Source organism: Sphaeramia orbicularis, chromosome 4, assembly GCF_902148855.1.
Source record: "Sphaeramia orbicularis chromosome 4, fSphaOr1.1, whole genome shotgun sequence".
Taxonomy (NCBI): domain Eukaryota; kingdom Metazoa; phylum Chordata; class Actinopteri; order Kurtiformes; family Apogonidae; genus Sphaeramia; species Sphaeramia orbicularis.
In genome coordinates, this window is record NC_043960.1 from 11,986,078 (window position 1) to 12,007,148 (window position 21,071).

The window sequence follows — 21,071 nt, forward strand, 5'->3', positions numbered from 1 at the left end:
CAGATATAGAAGACTACACTGTGGGCAGAAAGACCCACAAAAAAAAGCAGCAACTGAAGACGGCTGTAGTAAAGGCCTTGAAAAGCATCTCCACAGTGTCTGGTGATGTCCATGGGTTCACTGAAGGTTTTAATCCAAGTATTAAACAAAATCCTCCTATTGACAACAATCATGGTTTGTCCTAATACAACTGAGCCCTTGAAAATGGAGCTACTGAGTTAAAAATAGTTGTAAACCCTAAATTTTTAAGCCATATTTTTGTTTAATCACTGTCCAGATTCTTACAGACCTGACTGTACATAAATGATTTTAGATGGTGGTCATCTTAATTTGGCATATAATCGATTTTTCAGAGGGATCATACAGACTGTGACATAAAAAAAAAAAAAAATAGTGGTGTTTTCTAAATTTTCCTACTCAGCTAACATTGGTTTCAATTGGCCTGTGGATCAGTATAATTACAGGGGATGCGGCACCGGCCAATGGGTTTGTAGCATTAACGTCATTAACAGAAGTCGCAAGATTAGTGAGTTTATTTTAGTCTGCTTATATTAATATTTTAACATCTGCCAGCATTAAAGTGTTCAGTTTCAGCTCAATCTAACTTGCAGAGTTTGAGTAATGTGTTGATTTGCCTCTGTTGAAAACATAATGATGAAGAATTACTGTAAATCGGTCAGGTGCAGGTCCAGCCTCTGAACTGAAACGTACACAGAGTCTGATTTAGATGCAGATGCTTTAGAGTTATGCTAGTGTGAAAATGTTATTGATTCATGATTAAACTCCAACGCGGCAAATAGACCGCTGCAGTCGAGGTAATTAATAGAAACACTGTAGCTGAAAGTACAAAAATGTGGATGTTTTTGTTTGCTTCATTGAGAGATTGTAAAAATTTCAGGCTAAAATGATGTAAAAATGTAGAATTTTGAATCAAATACAACAACAAAAAAATCATTACGCACAACCTAAGCCTCCAAAAACCAGAGAAAACGCGGAAAACTTATGGTTTATTTGCAACTTTTCTGTATTTTATAAAACATGACAATGTTCAAGTGGTCGATTGTGATTTTACTTCAAAATATCATCATATGATCTTTTGACCACATGATATACATCATATTAACCAAGTCCAGATCATTTTGTGCGCATTTTAACTTTGTGTTGTTAAAAAAGGTAAAGCTTCTTTCTTTTGTGTACAGACAATAACTGATTACCATAAGAAATAAGCAAAATTTTGTTTGTGTGTAGTTATCTCTGACAGTAAGCTTCTGGTTTTGGATCGCGAGACATCATGAAATCTGAGTCGACTTGCAGGAAATAGACTGTATGTACATTACTGTGTCATATTTACACACTAAAATGTCAACTACATGTATGAAAAACCACAAACATAATTGACGGAGCGCATTGCATTAGTTTAGGGAAAGCACCGAGGCTGTTTACTGGAGCTGATTGGCAGCACCCTCTCCATTCATGCCTGTAAATAAGCAGCTCCTTCACCAACATCCATTCATATTCATGCAGGTGTCAAATCCATGTTTTCCAGATTATACAACTGATTAGCTGCAGCTCCCTGCATCGCCCCAAGCTCATCCTTATTCACTGGGTATTCTGTATTGTTTATTTATCTCAGATTTAATGGCCATGTGTTTTTAAAGGGAAGTTATTTCTATTTCCAGAAAACTTTCCTGTTAGATCTCACTACATAAAGAGCTTTAAACACACACTGAAGTCAAAGTGATGAAAGAAATCATTTTGAGGTGCTATACATTGCACAAAACTGTGAAGTTTAAAGTGACTTCCATAGCTTTTTTTTTTGTCTAGTTTGAGACGACACAATTCAATTTTTCCTGCAACTGAATTAGTATCATTACCCATAACTTTCTCAGACGTTTTGAGAATCTAACAAACTGGTTAGACGTGAAAATAAAAACAAAAGGAGCTTGGATTTCACGGTGCACAAATGGATTGCTGATCTGCTGGCGCAAACAAAATGAATCCTCCAAATGTGGACAAACAAGATTTATATGATAATAATAAGATAATGCAATAAGGCCATTTAATCACAATATGTTTTCACAGAAAGTCAATGAAACACAATTACAGCACTGGCCTGGGTGCTTCTTATCCGCCCAACAGAGAAATGGGAGTTGTATACATGTAAATGAATGGAGAGTCCCATGTTGACTCAGCCTTGTTAGAGTTATTGACTTGTAACTAAAGCTATAATGTATCCTAATCTGTTGGTAATCTGACCTAAAACCAGGTGTATCGTGTTAAACTCATGTTATTTGAAACACATATGCTCCGCTCCTCCTCTGTATTGTTTGAAAAATGCAACAACCAAAAGTGATAAACAACCAATATGTAGGCTGCAGAACACACACAAACACACAGAGGCATCAAACCCGACACCTCCCAACGCAGAATATGAAGCGTGCAGGTTATATATACTGTGTGTGTGTGTGTACATTTTTCTGCATGTCATATGATCATATGGGTGTGTGCTGCCTTGCACAGACAATACATGTATGAATGAAACTAAGTGTGTTCCCTGGAGAAGGTGTTGGCTTTCACTGACTTTTAAAACACATACACACACACTATAGGACAAGCTAGTCTTTAACTATTGACCAGGTGAAAGACACAATGTGTGTGCGTTAAAATCGCTTCCAGGCACAAAGACACAGAGGCAGACAGCAGGAAAGTCGACTTCCATTCACATGGTGTTAAACCTATAGGACAAAAGGTGTGAGCTGGGAGAAGAATAGGGCTTTTTTAAAGTCTGGAGGAATTTAGAGCATCTGCTTGTCATATTACAAAGAATACTTATCTTACAAATACAAGCTCACACCTGCTTCCACCAGAAATAACATGCATTATGTATATCTTCCAGATCTGATAAACACCTGTTAGGTTTCAGATGCCTAAATTACCGCAGATTTTTTATGCGCTTCTTTAATGTACATTTGTAAGCTGTCTTCTATGAAACTAAAAACACAGCAATGTTAGAAAAATAGAGAAAAAAGCAAAAAGGTATTAACAAGATGCATTTATTCCTGTTTGTATACTGGTAGCTGCATGAAATCTGGTTTGAAAGTTCATTTGGGTTCAAACATTTCTGCCCATATTCTCCTAATTTAGCGTAATACTCTGTGCACTTTTGAGCATCATAGTAGTAGCTCAGATAAGCAAGGGAGTAAGTGTTGTGTGATACCAGAATGACCTCGAAATAACAAATACAAAGCAGTGATTGTGTATGAAGGTCCTTTTATACAGGGCTATTGGAAAAAATCATCTTGTGTATCAAACTTGAATGCTTCTCTAGCACCAATTCAAAGGTTTTCACACATCAGAGACATTCAGGTATGACAATCTGGCATTTATTTATAAACAGGGCACAAAAACTGTTTGCACAAAGTGCACACAAGTGGTTTAGTTCTATTCTCTCACAAAGATTTTATCCAACTACAAGAATGAAAGATTTTTTTTTCTACTGAATGTCAAGTATTTTATTAAAATGCAGTGCAGCCTTGCAGAGTACAACATTTTATCATTTAAATAATGTCAGTAAAGTGAAGGAACTTTCTCCACAACTGTTTTGCACACAATGCTAATCATGACCCACTCATGACTGGCAACAGCTGGGCCTTGCTCTCAAATCATTAGGAAAGTGTTTGTTCCTAAAATGTGGGCTTGCTTGCACAGGAAGGCCACAGGGCTAAAACATCTGTGCATGTGGTTACTACAGTGGGTGATAATAGGAATCAAGGCATAGTGATCAATTTGTATGTGACTTTTTAGGCTTCTGAAAAGGATGTTTACCTGAGTTTATGGAGCGAAATAGTTTCCCCTGCAGTAAAAATGGGAGGAATTGAGTTTGTATTACATGATCACATCCATCCATCCATTCACCCATCCATCATCTGGCCCGACTTCCATCTCCCCAACCACTGCCTTCAGCTCCTGCAAGGAACAAGCCAGGCGTTCCCAGCCCAGCCAAGGAACATAGAGTAATCTCTCCAGCGTGTCCTGGGTCTGCCCCGGGTCTCCCCAGTTGGACATGTCTCAAACACCTCCCTGGGGAGGTTCAGGATGTGTCGTGACCAGATGCATGAGCCATCTCAGCTGGATCATCTTAATGTGGAGGAACAGTGGCTGTAGTCTGAGCTCCTCTCGGTTGGCTGAATTCCTCACCCTATCTCTAAGGAAGAGCCCAGCCACCCGTTTCTGCTGCTTGTATTGACAGCCCTGTGGTTCCGGTCACTACCCATAACTTGTGACCATAGAAACTAAGACTGACAGAAAATTGAGAACATCACCTTTTGTCTCATATATATGTGTAAGGCAGTGTTTTTCAACATTGGGTTTCGGGACCCCACGTGGGGTCACCTGGAATTCTAATGGGGTCACCTGAAATTTCTAGTAATTGATAAAAAATTAATAAAAACTTACTAATGAAAATATATATGGTGAGTTGAGAGAGACAATCACCATACATAAAAGACAGAAGCTGAAACTGAAGCACTGTGGTACTGTTTATCTTTCAAATGTTCATTGTGGACGGTTTAAGATGCTGCAGCGCTTTCATAATTCATAGTTGGAGTTACGTTTTTTTCAGTATTAATTGTCAGTCTTGTAAATATAAGCTGGACTGACTGTACATATCCTGACCAAAGAAAATAAAATTCTCACTTTGTGCAGTAATTTCAACTTGGGTTTTCTGCCTCTGTCCATAATAATAGACATTATATAGACTAAATGTCGTCTAAAATTAATGTTTGCAACATAGTAGAGCAAACTATCACATGATCAACAACAAATTAATTTTAGCAAAAAAATGTTTCCATTCTGGGGTTGCCAGAAATGTATGATGTTAAAATGGGATCACAAGCTAAAAAAAAGGTTGGTAACCACTGGTATAAGGTATAAATAAAGCTGAGATAACTCATAGCTACAGACAGAATATAAACCGAACCAGACATGTCCAGCATTAAAAGAAGTTGCATAAACTTGTGTGGCTTATTTGGATGAAATCAGTGGAAGACTTAAATACACATGTGATTTCTGCACTACAGGGTCTCTCAATCATGACAGTAACAAAACACATAAAGAGCTGAAGTCCTGCCCCATGGGATTTTATTTTGGGAAAAAAAACTGCATTGCACTCAATGGTGAGAGATGATTAATTTTTGATCCCTTTTGAATTATTCCACCATTTGCATATTTGATCTTTGTCCATTTAAATGTTTTTTTTTTACCTGTCAAGAAAGTCAGAGTTTGAGGGAAAAAAACTGCTGAAGTATCAAACTGTGAAAACACCTACATAGAAAAAAAATATATAGATCAAAAAGTTGTCAAGGTAACATTATGGTAACAGACTCTTTCCAGGAATCTCAAGTTCCTCTGCAGCTTCAACAAGCTTCTGGTTACAGACTGTAGTAATTTTCACCTTTTCTCCGACTTTTTCACCTCACTGTCAAAGATCAATGTCAAATGTGCCAAAGCAGCAGTTGTTTCAGTGTTAGTGACGTGTCACATACGACGAGACATGCAGTTCATTGAGCATTTTCTATTTTTAACACAAAACTCGATGTTTCTTTACCATCGCTGCCAAGAACTGCAACTTTGAGTGAAATTATCTTCTACATAGACAAACATATGTGTAAACAGTGGCACAGATCAAACAGGATCAAATCATTATCTTTCTCTCACCATTGACACTTTGTTTCTCTGCAGCAGATGATGTTATGATGTCATGTGGAATCATGGGAGTTGCTGTTTTCACTACCATTACCAATGAAAATGGAATCAGAAATCAGGTGTATTGACAAGTCACTTTACATTTTGTGATAAATACTCACATTATGTCATTTAAGTGAGGGTGCCACAAGTAAATGCTAACATCGGTAAACTGGCCTTGTTTTTTTTTTTTTATCTACTTTCGCTTCTCAGAAGATGAGTAGAGTAGAATTTTTAAGTGTATGAAAATTATGATTAAGATTGGTCCTTTAAGATCTTAAACCGAGTATACCGGACGCCTTCTAGGTTACAGAAGGTGGGACTAGCAGGTACTGACGCCTGTTGGAAGTGCCAGCATGACAATGGCACACTTCTGCATATGCTCTGGGAGTGTCCCCAAGTCCAGGAACACTGGTCTTCGGTTCACACTGTAGTGGAGAAAGTTGTTGGTCAGGGTATTCCCTTTACTAACAGGCTTTATGTGCTAGGGAATCCTTCTGTTTTGAGTTTTTTGCCCTCCTCTCCTGCGCAATGGGTACAAACTGCCATCATGCTGGGGAGAAAACTCTTAGTAAGGGAGTGGAAGGCCCCATCCACTCCAACTTTCCCCCCAGCGCCATACCTCTCTTGGTCGAGTGGCAGCATTTGAAAGATTATTGTAAAGACTGTTCAATAAAGTAGATGATTACAACGACAAATGGACTTTTCCTACATAGGTCAATAACGCATCCAGCTCAAGAATTTGAACTGGACTTAGTGATAAGTAATGACTGCTGTAACCGTGTATATGTGTACTGTAGGCATCGTCTTTATTATTTTATATTTTGTCTTGTTTGAGATTGTCCACATGTCTTCAGTGTACTTGCATTGATAACTGGCTTAACGTGTGGAAATTTATATTATGTAAGGTCTTTTTTTTCTTAAAAAAAGGTAAAGTTAATAAAGTTCAAGTCATAAAAAAACAAAAAAGATCTACCTTCACTCATTCAACACGGACCCATTATTCAAGTAGCCAGCTCCTAAGACTTGGATCCTGTTTTACGTACTTGCAAACTCAGATAAAGAAAAGAAGGGCAAACAGGCAAAATATGACTGAACAAGTACTTTTGGCATCAGTGGGGTCTTTCCTAATGTAAACATGACGACCTGAGCCAGCAGCCAAGAAATTATGTTTACACGAAGAGCCGTGGCCAACACTTACATCCTCCAAAAGCGACACCGAGACGAGTGCAGAGCAGCCTCTATCTATCTCTAAACGGAAAAAGCTAAAATTACCAACCTTGGGTCTCTGAGATGAAAAAGATAGAGGAGACCCCGTTCAGGGAAATACTGCTGCCTGTTGCCATCTTTCTATTCCTATCTGGATGTCAGTTTTAATGAGGTCTGGGAAGGTAGGACTGTTGCTCAAATAACTAGAGCAGATCAAGGTCCAAGTGACTGAAGCATTGTGTTTTTCATCTGTCAATAAAAGATGAGTTTTTAATGGAATGGGAGGGGGGGGGAGTGCCCCGTGTCTGGTCCAGGCTCATCACAGACAGGGACCTTGACTGACTCTCATGCTCCATCTCTGTCACCCCACCTCACAGTCTCTCTTTTCTTTTTCCACTTGTGTCTGTTTCTGTCTGTCTCTGCCTAGTGTCTGTCACTCTGGCGGCTCCTACACACAGGCCCACGAACAAACAACAACAATATTGAATCACCCACCCGCCCACCTGCCCGAATGCCTGAAGACAGCCTTTTTCATTGACACTACATGAAATGACCTTCAAATCAAACCACAACCATGGCGAGCACAAACAAACTCCTCAATCCCCTTTTCTTTTTCATGTCCGCCTTGAGAGGCTGTGGCTTTTTTGTAGGTGAAGACAGAGTGACACATGAGCACCTTACAGGGGGGAGAACAACTCAATTTCACATGTCCTATCTGTACTTTCCCAGAGGCTAAGACAGTTTAATCAGCATTTGAGGACGTAGATAGCAGACTGATATGTAATGTCTGACTGGATGACCAATTGACTGACTGACGGGCTTCCTGATTGGCTGACTGCTTGACTGCCTGGATCTCCAGCTGATTGATTATCTGACCAGCTGGGTAATTGACTGATTGATTAAATGCATGATTGCCTGCCTGACTGACTGACTGACTGACAAGAAAGGGTATCAGGAATCAAGAACAGAATGATTATCCCAAATGCTATCTTACTTTCCTCTCTGGTTTGACTCAACTTTCTTACAGCAGCTTAAGTTGTAAAGCTGCTGAGCCATAGCTGTTATAGGGTATTACCCAGGGCTTGCCTAAATTATTAGTTTATGCAAATGACAAAATTGGCTATTTCAGCATCTACTGAGTCACACACATGCAGCATGCACCACACCTGCACAGAAGACACAATGAAAAAATACCTTAGTATACTGTTATTAAACATGGGGTTAGCCAGGGGGAGAAAACAAATCTCTATATTTTTTTTCTGGCGTTAGTATTAAAAGCTGTTCACACCTGCAATGCTACGATAAATGCCCTGAATAAACCGTAATAGCTCCACAAGACACATGGCTTACACCCACCTGCAGTAGTGCCCTCAGCAAACAATGAAAATGGCCCAGAAAGGACTCTAATATAGATGTGCAGGATAGTCTAGAGAAGGGGAACACTTCACTTAACATGAGGGCAGTGCTCAGTGAGGAAAATGGAAAATAGGATCATTTAAAGGCAATGCACAGTAAGAAATATGAACCAATTGAATATGCCTTTCGGGCCAGTAAAAGTAGATAAAGCTCAGAAGAAACCGAGGTAATCAAGCTTTATGTGTGGGTTTATGGCATGAATGGTATCCTCATTCAAATCAATATCCTCATTGTAACCCTTTGTTAAATTTAATCCTAGAAAATTCAATAAAATTGCCTCCCACACACACACTATTAATCCCCATAGGAATATCACATTGTTATCATGGGAGAGATATTAAAAAATTAAATCTAAAAAAAACAAGACATTCTTGAGTATGTCACATTGGGCAATATTTATGAGGTAGGTTAATAAAAGATTAGTTCATGTAAGTTTATAATTCATATTTTGATAATTATAAGGAAAAAGTGACTTGGTAAGTGTTCTTAGGTGCTGGGTTTAATGCGCTTTTTTTTTTTTTGTAGGAATTTTCGTGAAAACTTACCAGAGATCTCAGTCTGAGGTACCCCGGCAAGAGTGATCCTTTGCCGGTTGTAGAACTGCCGCAGGTCGGCGCAGCTCCGGTCCGCCCCCGGCCGCCGGGCCCGGTGCCGCCGACAGACACGCCAAGGCGCACACGAGCACCGGGAGACGCATCTTTCCGAGGTGTAGTCCGTTTCCTCACAGGAGCAGCAAAACAGTCCGCAAAATCCGGAGATGTAAGGGTCCGTGAGATTCAAGTTCTCGGAGGGTTTTAGTTTTGTCAGTGTTTTGTTTGGTTTTTTATTTCTAAGAGTTTGTTTTTTTTTTTTTTTTTTTCCTCTCCGGAGGTGCGCGGAGATCCGGTGGTGAACTCTGTGTGAGCCGTGCGTTCCGGGCTGTTGTGCGGGAGAGGAGCGCGGCTGGAGGTGTCAGGTACACCTGCTCCTCCTCCTTCTGGAGAGCCGGAGCCGCAGAGATGCCAGAGACAAAAGACAGAGCAAAGGAGAGGAGAGAGAGAGAGAGAGAGAGAGAGAGAGAGGAGGTGGAGGTGGAGGGGGGAGCAGGTGTCGTTCAGTGAGAAGCCGGTGCGGATCTGCGCTCACTCTCCGGTCAGCATCACGGAAATCAGCCCGTTCAAGGAAAACAAAAGAAAAAGAAGGGGGGAAAAAAAGAGGTTCAGTTGTTTATGACGCGTTGCAGAAGTCCGGTGGATCCTCCAGTCTGCGCTTTGGGACAATGTGCTCCTGCTCCTGACTGTGTGCGGATGGGAGTGTTGATGCGCTCACACACGTTTTCTCTCTTTGTGTGATTCTTCTGCTGTAAACTTGGGCTAAACAGCGCCACCTGCAGGTTAAGACAATAAGGGGGGAAACCATTGACCGGGGAAACTGTAGGAAATGTTGAAGTTTATGGATTGCGCATGGAAAAGAACAAGAGTGAGTGGGTTTAATTTAACCCTTTCATGCATAGTGGTCACTACAGTGGACAGTTATTCTACAGCTGTTCTCTTGTATATTCATGAATTTAGTTGTTTTAGTTCCATATCAGCCAACACAGTGCATCATCTCATACACTGACATTCATACCATTACTGCAACTTTACTGTTCTTGATAAACCTGATCTAGAGTAATATGTTTAAGTGTAAATCAATTGTTGTTATTAGTCTGTAATTAAAAGTTTTTGTAAAAGTTTTTTTTTTTTTTTTTTGGCATATTATCTCCACGAAGTGAGTAATGACTGGTATTAGAGTGTTAAAATGTGAGAAAACATCAGATTAACAGCATTAATCCTTTCATGCATAGTGGTCACTACAGTGAACAGCTATTCTCCAGCTGTTCTCTTGTATATTCATGGGTTTTGTTGTTTTAGTTCATATCAGCCAACACAGTGGACACTTATACATCATCCCATAAACTGCAATTCATCCCATTACTGTAACTTTGCCGTTCTTGATAAACCTGATCTGCAGTAACATGTTTTAGTGTAAATCACTTATTTGTTAGACAAAAAGTTTTGTTTTTGTTTTGTTTTTTTGCATATTACCTCTATGAAGTGAACAATAACTAGCAGTAGAGTATGTTAAAATGTGAGAAAACATCAGATTAGTAGGACTAAAATCTTTTCATTTGTTTTTATCTCACTTTCTGATATTGGGTTTTAAACACTTTTCTTTACTTCAAAAATTAAATGCATTGGACATTTTTGTAACTTCATTAAAAAAAATTCAATTGCTTTTTTTTCATGCCTAAGGGGGGATAAAAACAAGAAGAAAGAAAAAAATCTTGACTATGGTTGTCATAATTCGTGCATGAAAGGGTTAAACATGTCTGGTAAAGGTTCATACTGTCTTCCACATGTAATTATTGTAGGTAATTCATTCATCAGACAAACTAGTAAAGCAAGTAAACAAACAACTACCACTGTATGAGAAATGAATTACCCATAATAAGCATTAAAAATGTTTTTATTTCATGGTTTTCACACAAAATATCAGTAAATACATGTTTATTTGCTCCCAAAATTAAATGCATGATTTCCAGCTGAGTGGACATTTTTGCAGCTCCATGAAAAATAGGTTCATAAGAAAAGTTTTTTCAGGCATGCTTTTTTTCATGCCTAAAGTGGAATAAAAACACGAAGGAAAAACCATCTTGATCGAGGGTCTCATAATTCGTGCATGAAAGGGTTAATAAGAAAGTTACTGTTGTTGATTTTGTAGGAAGTGAAACATACAGTTTGTTAATTTGGGGGAAATTTAAGTCTATTTTCAAGGACAAAGAAAATAATGTTCTTGGTCACTGTGATTGCTTCTAAATCTAACTTATAATTTATTAACTCTTTATGGGGGCACTCACAGAAATACTCTGAAATTCAAAATGTCAACATTAGTGTTTTATTGCTGCTGCGACACTGTAATTTCCCAGTTTGGGATAAATAAAGAACATCTATCTATAAAATGAATAAGAAATTGAAGAAAACAAGGGTGGTCTAATAATGTTTTCCGCGACAGTATGTTTGAAAAAAAAAAAATCTATTACTTTTATGAAATATTTCACTTTTTTTTTTATTGTCATGTAGAAAATCAAAGTCAATAATGTTACCATATTTGTAGATAGACAGCCACAGGAAAAAATATTACACCACCCTTGTTTTCTTCAGTTTCTTATCATATCTGAACAAAACATTTCTTGCAGACAACCCTTGCTGCAAGTGAATGTTTGGTTCATTTTATTCAGGCTTGGAAAATATGATATGTTATTGGACATTGTTAGATACTTCATAGATGCTAGTCGCAAAAAAAAAAATATTAGACCACCCCTCGTTTTCTTCAGTTTCTTGTTCATTTTAATGCCTGGTACAACTAAAGGTACATTTGTTTGGACAAATATAATGATAACAACAAAATTGGCTCATAATAGTTTAATTTAAGAGCTGATATCTATCCATTTTTCATGTTTTCTTGATGATAACCAAAATCACTTGGCATTGTACTGCCAAAAACAGTGCTTTTAGGCATTCTGTGTTTTCTTTTCTGTCTGTTTTAATCACATGATACACACAGGAGTTAGTACTGGATTGCATGTCCATTGTTTCTGATGACTTTTGATGGTCTAGTAATTTTTTTTCCAACTGTACAGGGTGGGGAAGCAAAATTTACAATGAACATTTAGTTGTTTTTTCTAAGCAGGCACTACGTCAATTGTTTTGAAACCAAACATATATTGATGTCATAATCATACCTAACACTATTATCCATACCTTTTCAGAAACTTTTGCCCATATGAGTAATCAGGAAAGCAAACCGTCAAAGAGTGTATGATTTGCTGAATGCACTCGTCACACCAAAGGAGATTTCAAAAATAGTTGGAGTGTCCATAAAGACTGTTTATAATGTAAAGAAGAGAATGACTATGAAGCAAAACTATTACGAGAAAGTCTGGAAGATACTATTAAAGAAGAATGGGAGAAGTTGTCACCCGAATATCTGAGGAACACTTGCGCAAGTTTCAGGAAGGGTGTGAAGGCAGTTATTGAGAAAGAAGGAGGACACAGAATAAAAACATTTTCTATTATGTAAATTTTCTTGTGGCAAATAAATTCTCATGACTTTCAGTAAACTAATTGGTCATACACTGTCTTTCAACCCCTGTCTCAAAATATTGTAAATTTTGCTTCCCCACCCTGTATGACAAAAAAAAATACAAGGATATATTAAAAATGCAAGAAAAACACGTAAGGTGAAAGGAACATCTATTTTAGAACATTAGAACATCATTTTTAGAACATTAGTCCAACATAAGTGCTGATCCAGACACCTGTCAACATCCACATATTCCCTTTGAACGTTATTCCTTACATTAGTACCATTACTTCATGGTACCTAACAAAGCAGGTACACTCACTGTTCATGCAGAGGTGGACCTTACAGACCCTGTAGACCACACTGAACCTGAGATTGTTGACTCACTGTCCTCACTGGAACTGTTACTGTCACCCTTGTAATGTGTGTGGAAATGACCAGAAACAGCCACTTGCCCGATAAGGATTAATCTTTTGTTGTACATAAGTAGACTTTTTTTATTTGAAGTCTATGAAAGTTATTCTCTTACCCAGCTCACTCTTGGAAAATACAAGTTTAACCTCAATGAGGATTTGGCCCAGTTAATGAAGGACTGTGGCCAGAAAAAGTACAGGGTTATTCAAAAAGAATGAACCGATTTCATGACGCATTGCTTCAGTTCTCTAGCATTGTCATGGAAGAGTCAGTGACCATTGAAAGAGGAGTTTTCTAAGTTTATGTTTCACTGCTACCAACTAACCTCGATGACTTTAAACATTGAATAACAGCAGTGATCAACCCAGTGGCTCGTGATATGCTGATACGTGTCTGGGAGGAATTGTCTTATCGCATTGATGTTGTCTGTCCTGCAGATGGGGGCCACATTGAACACTTTTAAGACAGGAAATCAAAGTTGAATGTGAGTAGAATACTTGTGACTTGGCTGGAGCTTTCTATTGCTTTTCCTTATTAAAATATTGCGTAATGAAATCAGTTCATTCTTTTTGAATAACCCTGTATATGAAACCTTTGAAAATCTCTAGTTTTCTGCATGAACTGGTCATAAAATGCATACATCTAATCCACAAATGTATGGCTGAGCTGCAAGATTCAAAGATTTAAAGATTTTCTTATTGTCATACAGAAAATTGAAATATTGTTTCGTCTCACCTTGCTATTTAAATGCTATGCGATTAAAAAAAGACATAAAAATAGAATAAGAATAAGTGGTATTAAAAATAAACTATACTAGAGTATAAAAAATGTAAATCAAATCTATTTACAATGATGGTGGTAGTACAATATAGTAAGTGATGAAAGGTGAGGAGGTGCTTAATGGAATAAAGCAGCAGCAGATATGACAATGAGCAGGTCTGATCAGAAGCTTCAGGAAGCTTTCAGCTGAGGTTTATCACTACAGAAGGAGGTTCAATCAGTTATTAATCCAGGGTTCAATTACTTTTCCAGCAGCTCTTGAAGGTTTAATAGCTGCGCTCAATAAAGACATGACATATTAATAAGTGTTTGTTCAAGATTGGGTTAAGAAGAACACTGTAGTGGCTTTTCCATTGGACGTCTGCACAAAACTTTACCGATATTTACTAAATGTCGAAAAAAACAGAAGTGTGTAATGTCAGTTTTTCCATCAAATCACAAATGTGATGATTTGTTTATTTATTATTGTGAGATGACACAAGAAGTCACTCCAGAAACATGGCGACAAACGTAAATATCGTGTTGATTTACAGATACATGCATTATTATTATATATTACCCCTCTATCCCGTACTAAATTAAAAAATGACAGTTTCCTGGTGTGTCCACACACACCACACCATGTTTCTTTGAAAACTCTTCTTCACTCGTAACGTCCCTCAACATTATTCATATGACTAGTTGCAGAAAAAGGTCTTTCCATTGCAGTTTTGCATGATATACCAATTGCGCTACGCCTGAAAAACCACCTCTTGCCAGCACAAAAACTTTTAATCAAAAAACGAGAGTCTTGGCAAAATTGTTGTTTTTCCATTAGGTAAATTTTTATGCATGTTATATTTGCGCAGTTTGAGGTTCAATGGAAAAGCGACTAGTATTTCTTTGTGTTTACAACTAGATCACATTTTATGACCAATTCATACAAAAAATTTGGAAATTTCAATGGCCACTGCATGTAATTTATTTGTGACCATAAAATAGCAATAATTGCCAAAAAATTGTAACTACATCTTTAATTTTTCAGTTCTTTGGTTGCACATGACCCATCAGTTTAGGGGAGTAACTAGTTACACATAATAGCATTGCATAATTAAAGTCAGGGTAATCAGTTACAGTTGTTGCAGTGACAGAAAAACTGCAGTCAAACTACTGTCACTAATCAAAGAAAGTTAAATCTGAATATATTCTGAGTTAATTGAAAAGAATATCTGTCAGTGCTAGAAATTCAACAGCATTTACCTTCTTAAAATACAAACGATATTGGTTTAAATATGTATTTCCAGGTTCATCGTAGTTATAATAATTATAAGAAAAGTAACCAAATGCAAGTTATGTGAAAGACTTAAAATAGTTCCATATTTCAGGAGTAAGTGGTTCTTACATTTCAAAAGTAACCTTCCTAATGCTGCCGTGCAGTTCGCCTGCAGCAGGAGCCTATATACAGTATATTGGACCATAAACCGAGGTTAAGATGTAAGCCTCAGTTTCTACGAGTGAATGTAAAAACCAAAAGTGTGTCATGCACCTAAAAGGAATTAGCCCTGTGTCCTGATTTATAGAACCGCTAGCCCTTAACCCTTAAGGGCAGTCATCTAGAGAGAGTTAGTGTCTTCCTCCAGCTCATCTTGGCTAGTAGTGGACGTGACCAATGAGCTGTCAGACGCTCTCCAGTCTTCACATCCTACATCTTCCCTCGCAACAGCGCCGGGTCGAAGCAGGGCTGGCCACGAAAGGTCACCGGCAACTCTGAAATAAGACTCTCCGCCAATCCATCAGAAACCCAGATTATATTTGTAGGTGAGAGTGAAGCTGTGAAGGGTTTAAGCATGTTCTAATTATACTTTTAAATTGTATTCAGCATAGGAATGAAAAGTTGAAATGTGTGTAACTGTGTGTGTGATGTTCATTCTACACAGGCCAGGCTCAGGGTCAAGGCATGTTAATTAAAATAATCCCTGCTGTACTTTGGCAGACTGCAGAGGAACTTCAAACTGGAAAGTCACTGCTCTCACTTTATAGTATGCTCAAAAAAGAAAAAAAAAATTAATTCTGAAGATAGTAAGAATGAAAAAATGATGATAGGAGAAGGAATGAAGGGAAAGTGACAACCGGTTTTCGAAGAATGAACTTGTAAAGTGTGCCGACACCTGCGTTCGTGTAGATGTTCTGTTTAGTTTTATTCTGGGTATTTTTTTTCATAGTTTGGGTTGCTTCTTTCATCGTTTTTGCGCTGGTAAGGGGTGTTTTTTTTGGTGCAGCGCAACTGGTATATCACGCAAAACTGCAATGGAAAGACCTTTTTCCGCTACTAGAGTCAAGTCAATAAAAAAACGGATGTTGACGGACATTACAACAAGCGAAGGAGAAGAGTTTTAAAAGAAACATGGCGTGGTATGTGCGGATACACCAGGAAACCGAATCATTTTTTAATTTAGTACAGGATAGAGGGGTAATATATAATAATAATGAATATATCTGGAAATCAACACGATATTTACGTTGGTCGCCATGTTTATGGAATGACGTCTCATGTCATCTCGCAATAATAAATAAACAAATCATCGCATTTGTGATTTAATGGAAAAAACAACATTATGCACTTCTGTTTTTTCGACATTTAGTAAATATTGGTAAAGTTTTACGCAGATGTCCAATAGAAAAGTGACTAGTGATATTTTAGACAAACTTTACAAAAATGCTAGCCTGACCATCCATCCATCTTTCACAATGAGAAATCTGTCTGGAATTGCGTGGCTTGAATCCAAATATGAAGGCAGGACTAGTGGGCGTTGAGTAAACCAATCACAGATAAGACGGACATGACGCTTTGTCAGATAAATTTAAGAATACAGCGTGTAATCTGTAATTCAATCCTTATTTTTGAATCAAGTAAACAACCGACAACAGTTGTAAAGAGATTTGTGAACTTGGAACTGACTTTGACTTGTGACAAAAAGAAGTCGGTGCGTATGACACATTGCAAAACACCCGCCCACCAGCGTTGTGATTGGTTGGTATAGAACAGACTGTACATATTTCACAGCGATCGGCCCAATTCCAGACTGTTTTCTCAGTATTGAATACACTGAGAAAACCGGATGATTGACCAGGCTAATGAAATTCCATCTCATTTCTGCTGTATAAAGCTTGTACTTCTAATATACTTGTGCTAATTCCAAGTATGATGCCAGTGTTTTGTCCTCCTTGACTGCGATATTTGAGATGTGCAACCTATTTTCAACATTTTTTGGACAACTGTGTCAGCTTATGTAATGTTGCATATGGAGAAAGATGTGGTTTAGCAGAGCTGTAAACCAGGTCAGTGATTGTATTCTCTTTAAGATGCTTTTAATCATGTCAATACCAAATAACAGGCACACACAACCATCTCTCTAAGCACCTTTACTGTCAGTGAATTAAAAATACAATAAATTTAAAGCTCAACTTCAGTAAGGTACGTCAATGCATAAACACATCCATGCCATTAAATGTATAAAAACGCATCCAGATGATAAAACTCACACATTCACACAGTAATACATAAGTGATCCATCACACATACAGATACATCCTAAAACATGAAGGAATCATACTAATTGCCAAAACAGAGGGCCAAAAGCACAGTGCAGCGTATATAAAGCACTAACCAGTCAAACAAAATATACACATCTGTAAACATGGATGTTATTTAGATGCATTCATGAGCTGTAGGTTTTAGTTGGACATTGAATCTGGAAGGAAACACTTCATTTTCTGTATTCTAGCGAGTTTTATACAGCGATCAGTACAATTTCTGAATCAGTTAATGGTAGAAGTGTCATTTATGTAAAATAAATAAAAACATTGCCACAAACATAGTTATTGTGATGCATCGATGAAGTGTAGGTTTTTTTCTGAACGATGTGTCTGGAAGTAAATTTTGAGCTTTTTTTTTTTGTTTTTGTTTATCACACAAATAGCTATACTGTGTGTTTTGGCCTGCACTGTCTTGTTTAACCCATTAAGACCCAGTATAACTTTTGTGACAGTGCCCAAATGAATTTTTCTCTCTGTTTAACCTTTCTTAAGTGATTTATCACCATCTATTGTTATATTATCCTCTGTATTTTGCACATTTTCAGTGAAAATCAATTATTTTCTTACATTTAATTTACTGATCATGTAGATGCTCATAAAAGCTCAGATTAAAGTTGAGGGTTATTAAATCCGAAACAAAGAAAATAAAAAAAAATCTGACTTTTTCATCAAATCTATCATTAATTAAACATAAACCAAGTGTGTCCATCCACTGTCATTTATCAAACTAAATGGGGTTTCCTGGTGAATCAATGTTGTAGAAGATGACGGTGTTTCCATGTTCACTACAGAGCCTCTGAATGTCCAAATGGGTCATATCTGATGACCAGGAAAAGATGACAAACTGTATTTTAAACCAATTATTTACATGTATTGATAGGATTAGTGGATCAACAGGTATTAAACAGTTTAGATCAGTACATGCTTTTGGGTCTTTATAGGTTAAGGATCTTGCACAGCCTCAGTCCATTTCTTAACTCATCTAATGGTGGCACCACCACTGCAAAAAAAAAAAAAAAATGAAGTTACACTTTCCAACCATCCTGCACCCATACCATACAGTACATGCTCTGCTCCACACACACCTGGTTTAATGTTGGGGCAAGTGTTAATCCACCCAATGATTTATTGCCTTGGCAAGCTCAGCAGTGTTAGGATTAATGTGTTAAAAGAGACTGCTACATACAAGCCACTCTAGCCTTAGGGAGGAAGACATTTTAAATCAGTTAAAAGTACTGACTGATGACTACTATCATGCCAAAAATCTTTTTCTTTTAATGTCCACATGCTGCAGACCTACCTGCTTGAAATTCACTGAGTCTTCCAGCATTTGGAGGAGGGTTTTTCATAATCGCTATCACTGTAAAAAAAAAAAAAAAAAAAAAAAAAAACATCAGTACGATACATCAAATTTAGGAGGAAGTGGCAGTCATCCACATCTACAAAAACTGGGCTAAAGATCACATTAAGACATAACTGATTAGCCTGTACTTATATCAGACACATTTTTAGGTTGTTAACGGGTGAGAAAAAGTATCATCTTAACTTTTTTGGCAAAACAATTTTGAACAAAACTTTAAAACAGCTTTTTTTCCTTTTTACAGTAATCATCTATTATACAACTGCAGTCAATATTTACTGTTTGCAACATCCATAAATCTTGTAATGGTCAGCAAGAGGTGCAATGTAATGAATTAAATTAAATCATGTATCATGTGTAATAGCAACAATGGGATATTTGCAATATAATCATGTGCAATAGCAACAATAGGATATTTATAATATAATTCATGTGTGGACCTTAATCAGTTTTTGCTTGGTGGCTTGCCTTGGTCCCTGTTTTTGTGTATTTGTGTGCACTATGTGTTATTGCTTGTTTTTCTTTTTGTATGTCTTACTTCAGTTATGGTATTATGTTATTTGTAAGCTGTTTTTTTTTTTTTACCTACCAATGGAACTCAAGATGGAAATTAGCCAAATGGCAATGATCTCTCATATTTAAATAAATAAATGAGGATGGGCTCAAAATAAACCCCACCATTAACAGCTGCAACATTAAAGATAATATGTTAATGCATAAGTAATGAAATCCAGTGATACTGACTATTCTGAAGAGTTGATAAAGTGTGAAGTACATTTTGATTCAGGTACTTTAGTGTTCTGTATCCACCACTGCACTCTTCACCTTCCCTTCAATATCAGCTCTGAGTTCTGTTTCTAACATGTGAGTTCTTTTCCTAAGCCATTATAAGGACGTGTCAAGGCAGATCAGACACACACAGGTGAATTAATAACACGATTAAAGCCGTTTAATCAGATCGGCCCCATCCTGGAGTCTTTTAACTTTTCTCTGTTTTGAACTGAACTGCTCCAAACTCCAAAATGCAACATGTCACTACATTACATATTACATTTCTTTCTATTTATTTATTAATCTGCACCTTTCATTCCTTGCAGACTACATAAAATTGACTAGATCTGCAGCAAATGTATCTTAAGTATCATGCAAATACTTCATGAGACTCTGCATTTCCATGTGCATGCCTCTAATGCACCAGAGCATGAAGATGTCAAGGAGAAAAATAATGAAAGACAAATATGCTTAGCCTGCTACAGCCTGCATTCAGCAACCTTGAGGTGTCTCTGTGTGATTCTGAGCTGAGCCGAAGCATTATTCAGCTCAGTTCATCTCCTTTCATGCTTTAATATCAGTGTGACAGATATTTCCTACTTAAACAGGTTTCAAACTGATGGCATGCTTCATTCACATGTCACTCATATTCAGTAGCATCTGGAGTAGCAGGAGCTGAACTTTTAAAGGTCTCTTGTCGACTTATCACAGCCTCGTAGACTCTTACATACTGACACCTGTTACATATTATACACCCACAGACAAGAGGTAAATACAAATGGTGGAATCAATCACACTGATGATGAACCCATATTTCTTCTTTGCTACCCTGCCACCCTCAATCCACGCTGTCTGTCACTCAAGATACGATCTCTGAGTCACAGCCAATAAATACTGACATAATGACGAGAGTGAATGACTGGATGGCATCCAGGCCAAATGAACCTGCTTCAACCTGAAAACAGAAACTAATGCTGCAAGCAAAAGTTACTTAGATGTGCAAAGATTCTTGGTAGTCTGATCAGCAGAAACAATCAGAGGATTAGACTGTCTGTTTCCAAAGACTGGGTTGTGGGATTTTGTGTAGCTTTTTGGATTATGCATGCATGCATGTTGTTTCATTTATAAAGCATTTAATGTGTATGTGGTTTGTTTCAAACATATGCCTTAAAAAAAGTTGTACATGTCTTTAAAATGGCAGGTTCACTTCTTCAAGATGATGTTATAAGGTGTGGAAATGGCAGTAAAATGGTAGCTGTTGGTGACATCACAGTAAGGCAATGAGGAAACTGGATTAGAGTGTCTAAAAAATGTGTTGTTTTTTTTTCAACCACAGAAATGTAAATATGATAGCTCTACAAAAAAGAAATCAACACGGTGTAACTGTACTTGTATACAGTGATTTGACCAAATCAAATGACGCACAAATTGGGAAAAGAAGACAGATTCTACCTATAACTAAATACAAGCAAACCTGACTGAAACTAAATCCCTCCTGTTACGCCACAACCCGTGGTTCAGTCTTAGGAGCTTGCACCAGCATTTAACTTCATTAAATCTTCCTCTCTCAGCCACATCTCTTACTAAACCAGGAGAAGCCTCCCACTAGCCGTGTCTGGTAACTCTAAAAAAAAAAAAAAAAAAAGAACCAAAATATTAATACAACAAAATATTCACAAGTTAATAAAACAGCCACTCT

General features: G+C 37.5%; 1 protein-coding gene across 1 annotated transcript in view; it reads right to left on the minus strand.

Moving 5' to 3' along the window:
- LOC115417728 (glypican-1-like) overlaps positions 1-9,064 on the minus strand; it is a 75,691-nt gene extending 66,627 nt beyond the window's left edge. The window contains 2 exon segments of the mRNA XM_030131773.1: positions 8,913-9,000; positions 9,002-9,064. Of these exon segments, the coding sequence (XP_029987633.1) occupies positions 8,913-9,000; positions 9,002-9,064 (151 nt within the window).
- Between the last annotated feature and the right edge of the window lie 12,007 nt (positions 9,065-21,071).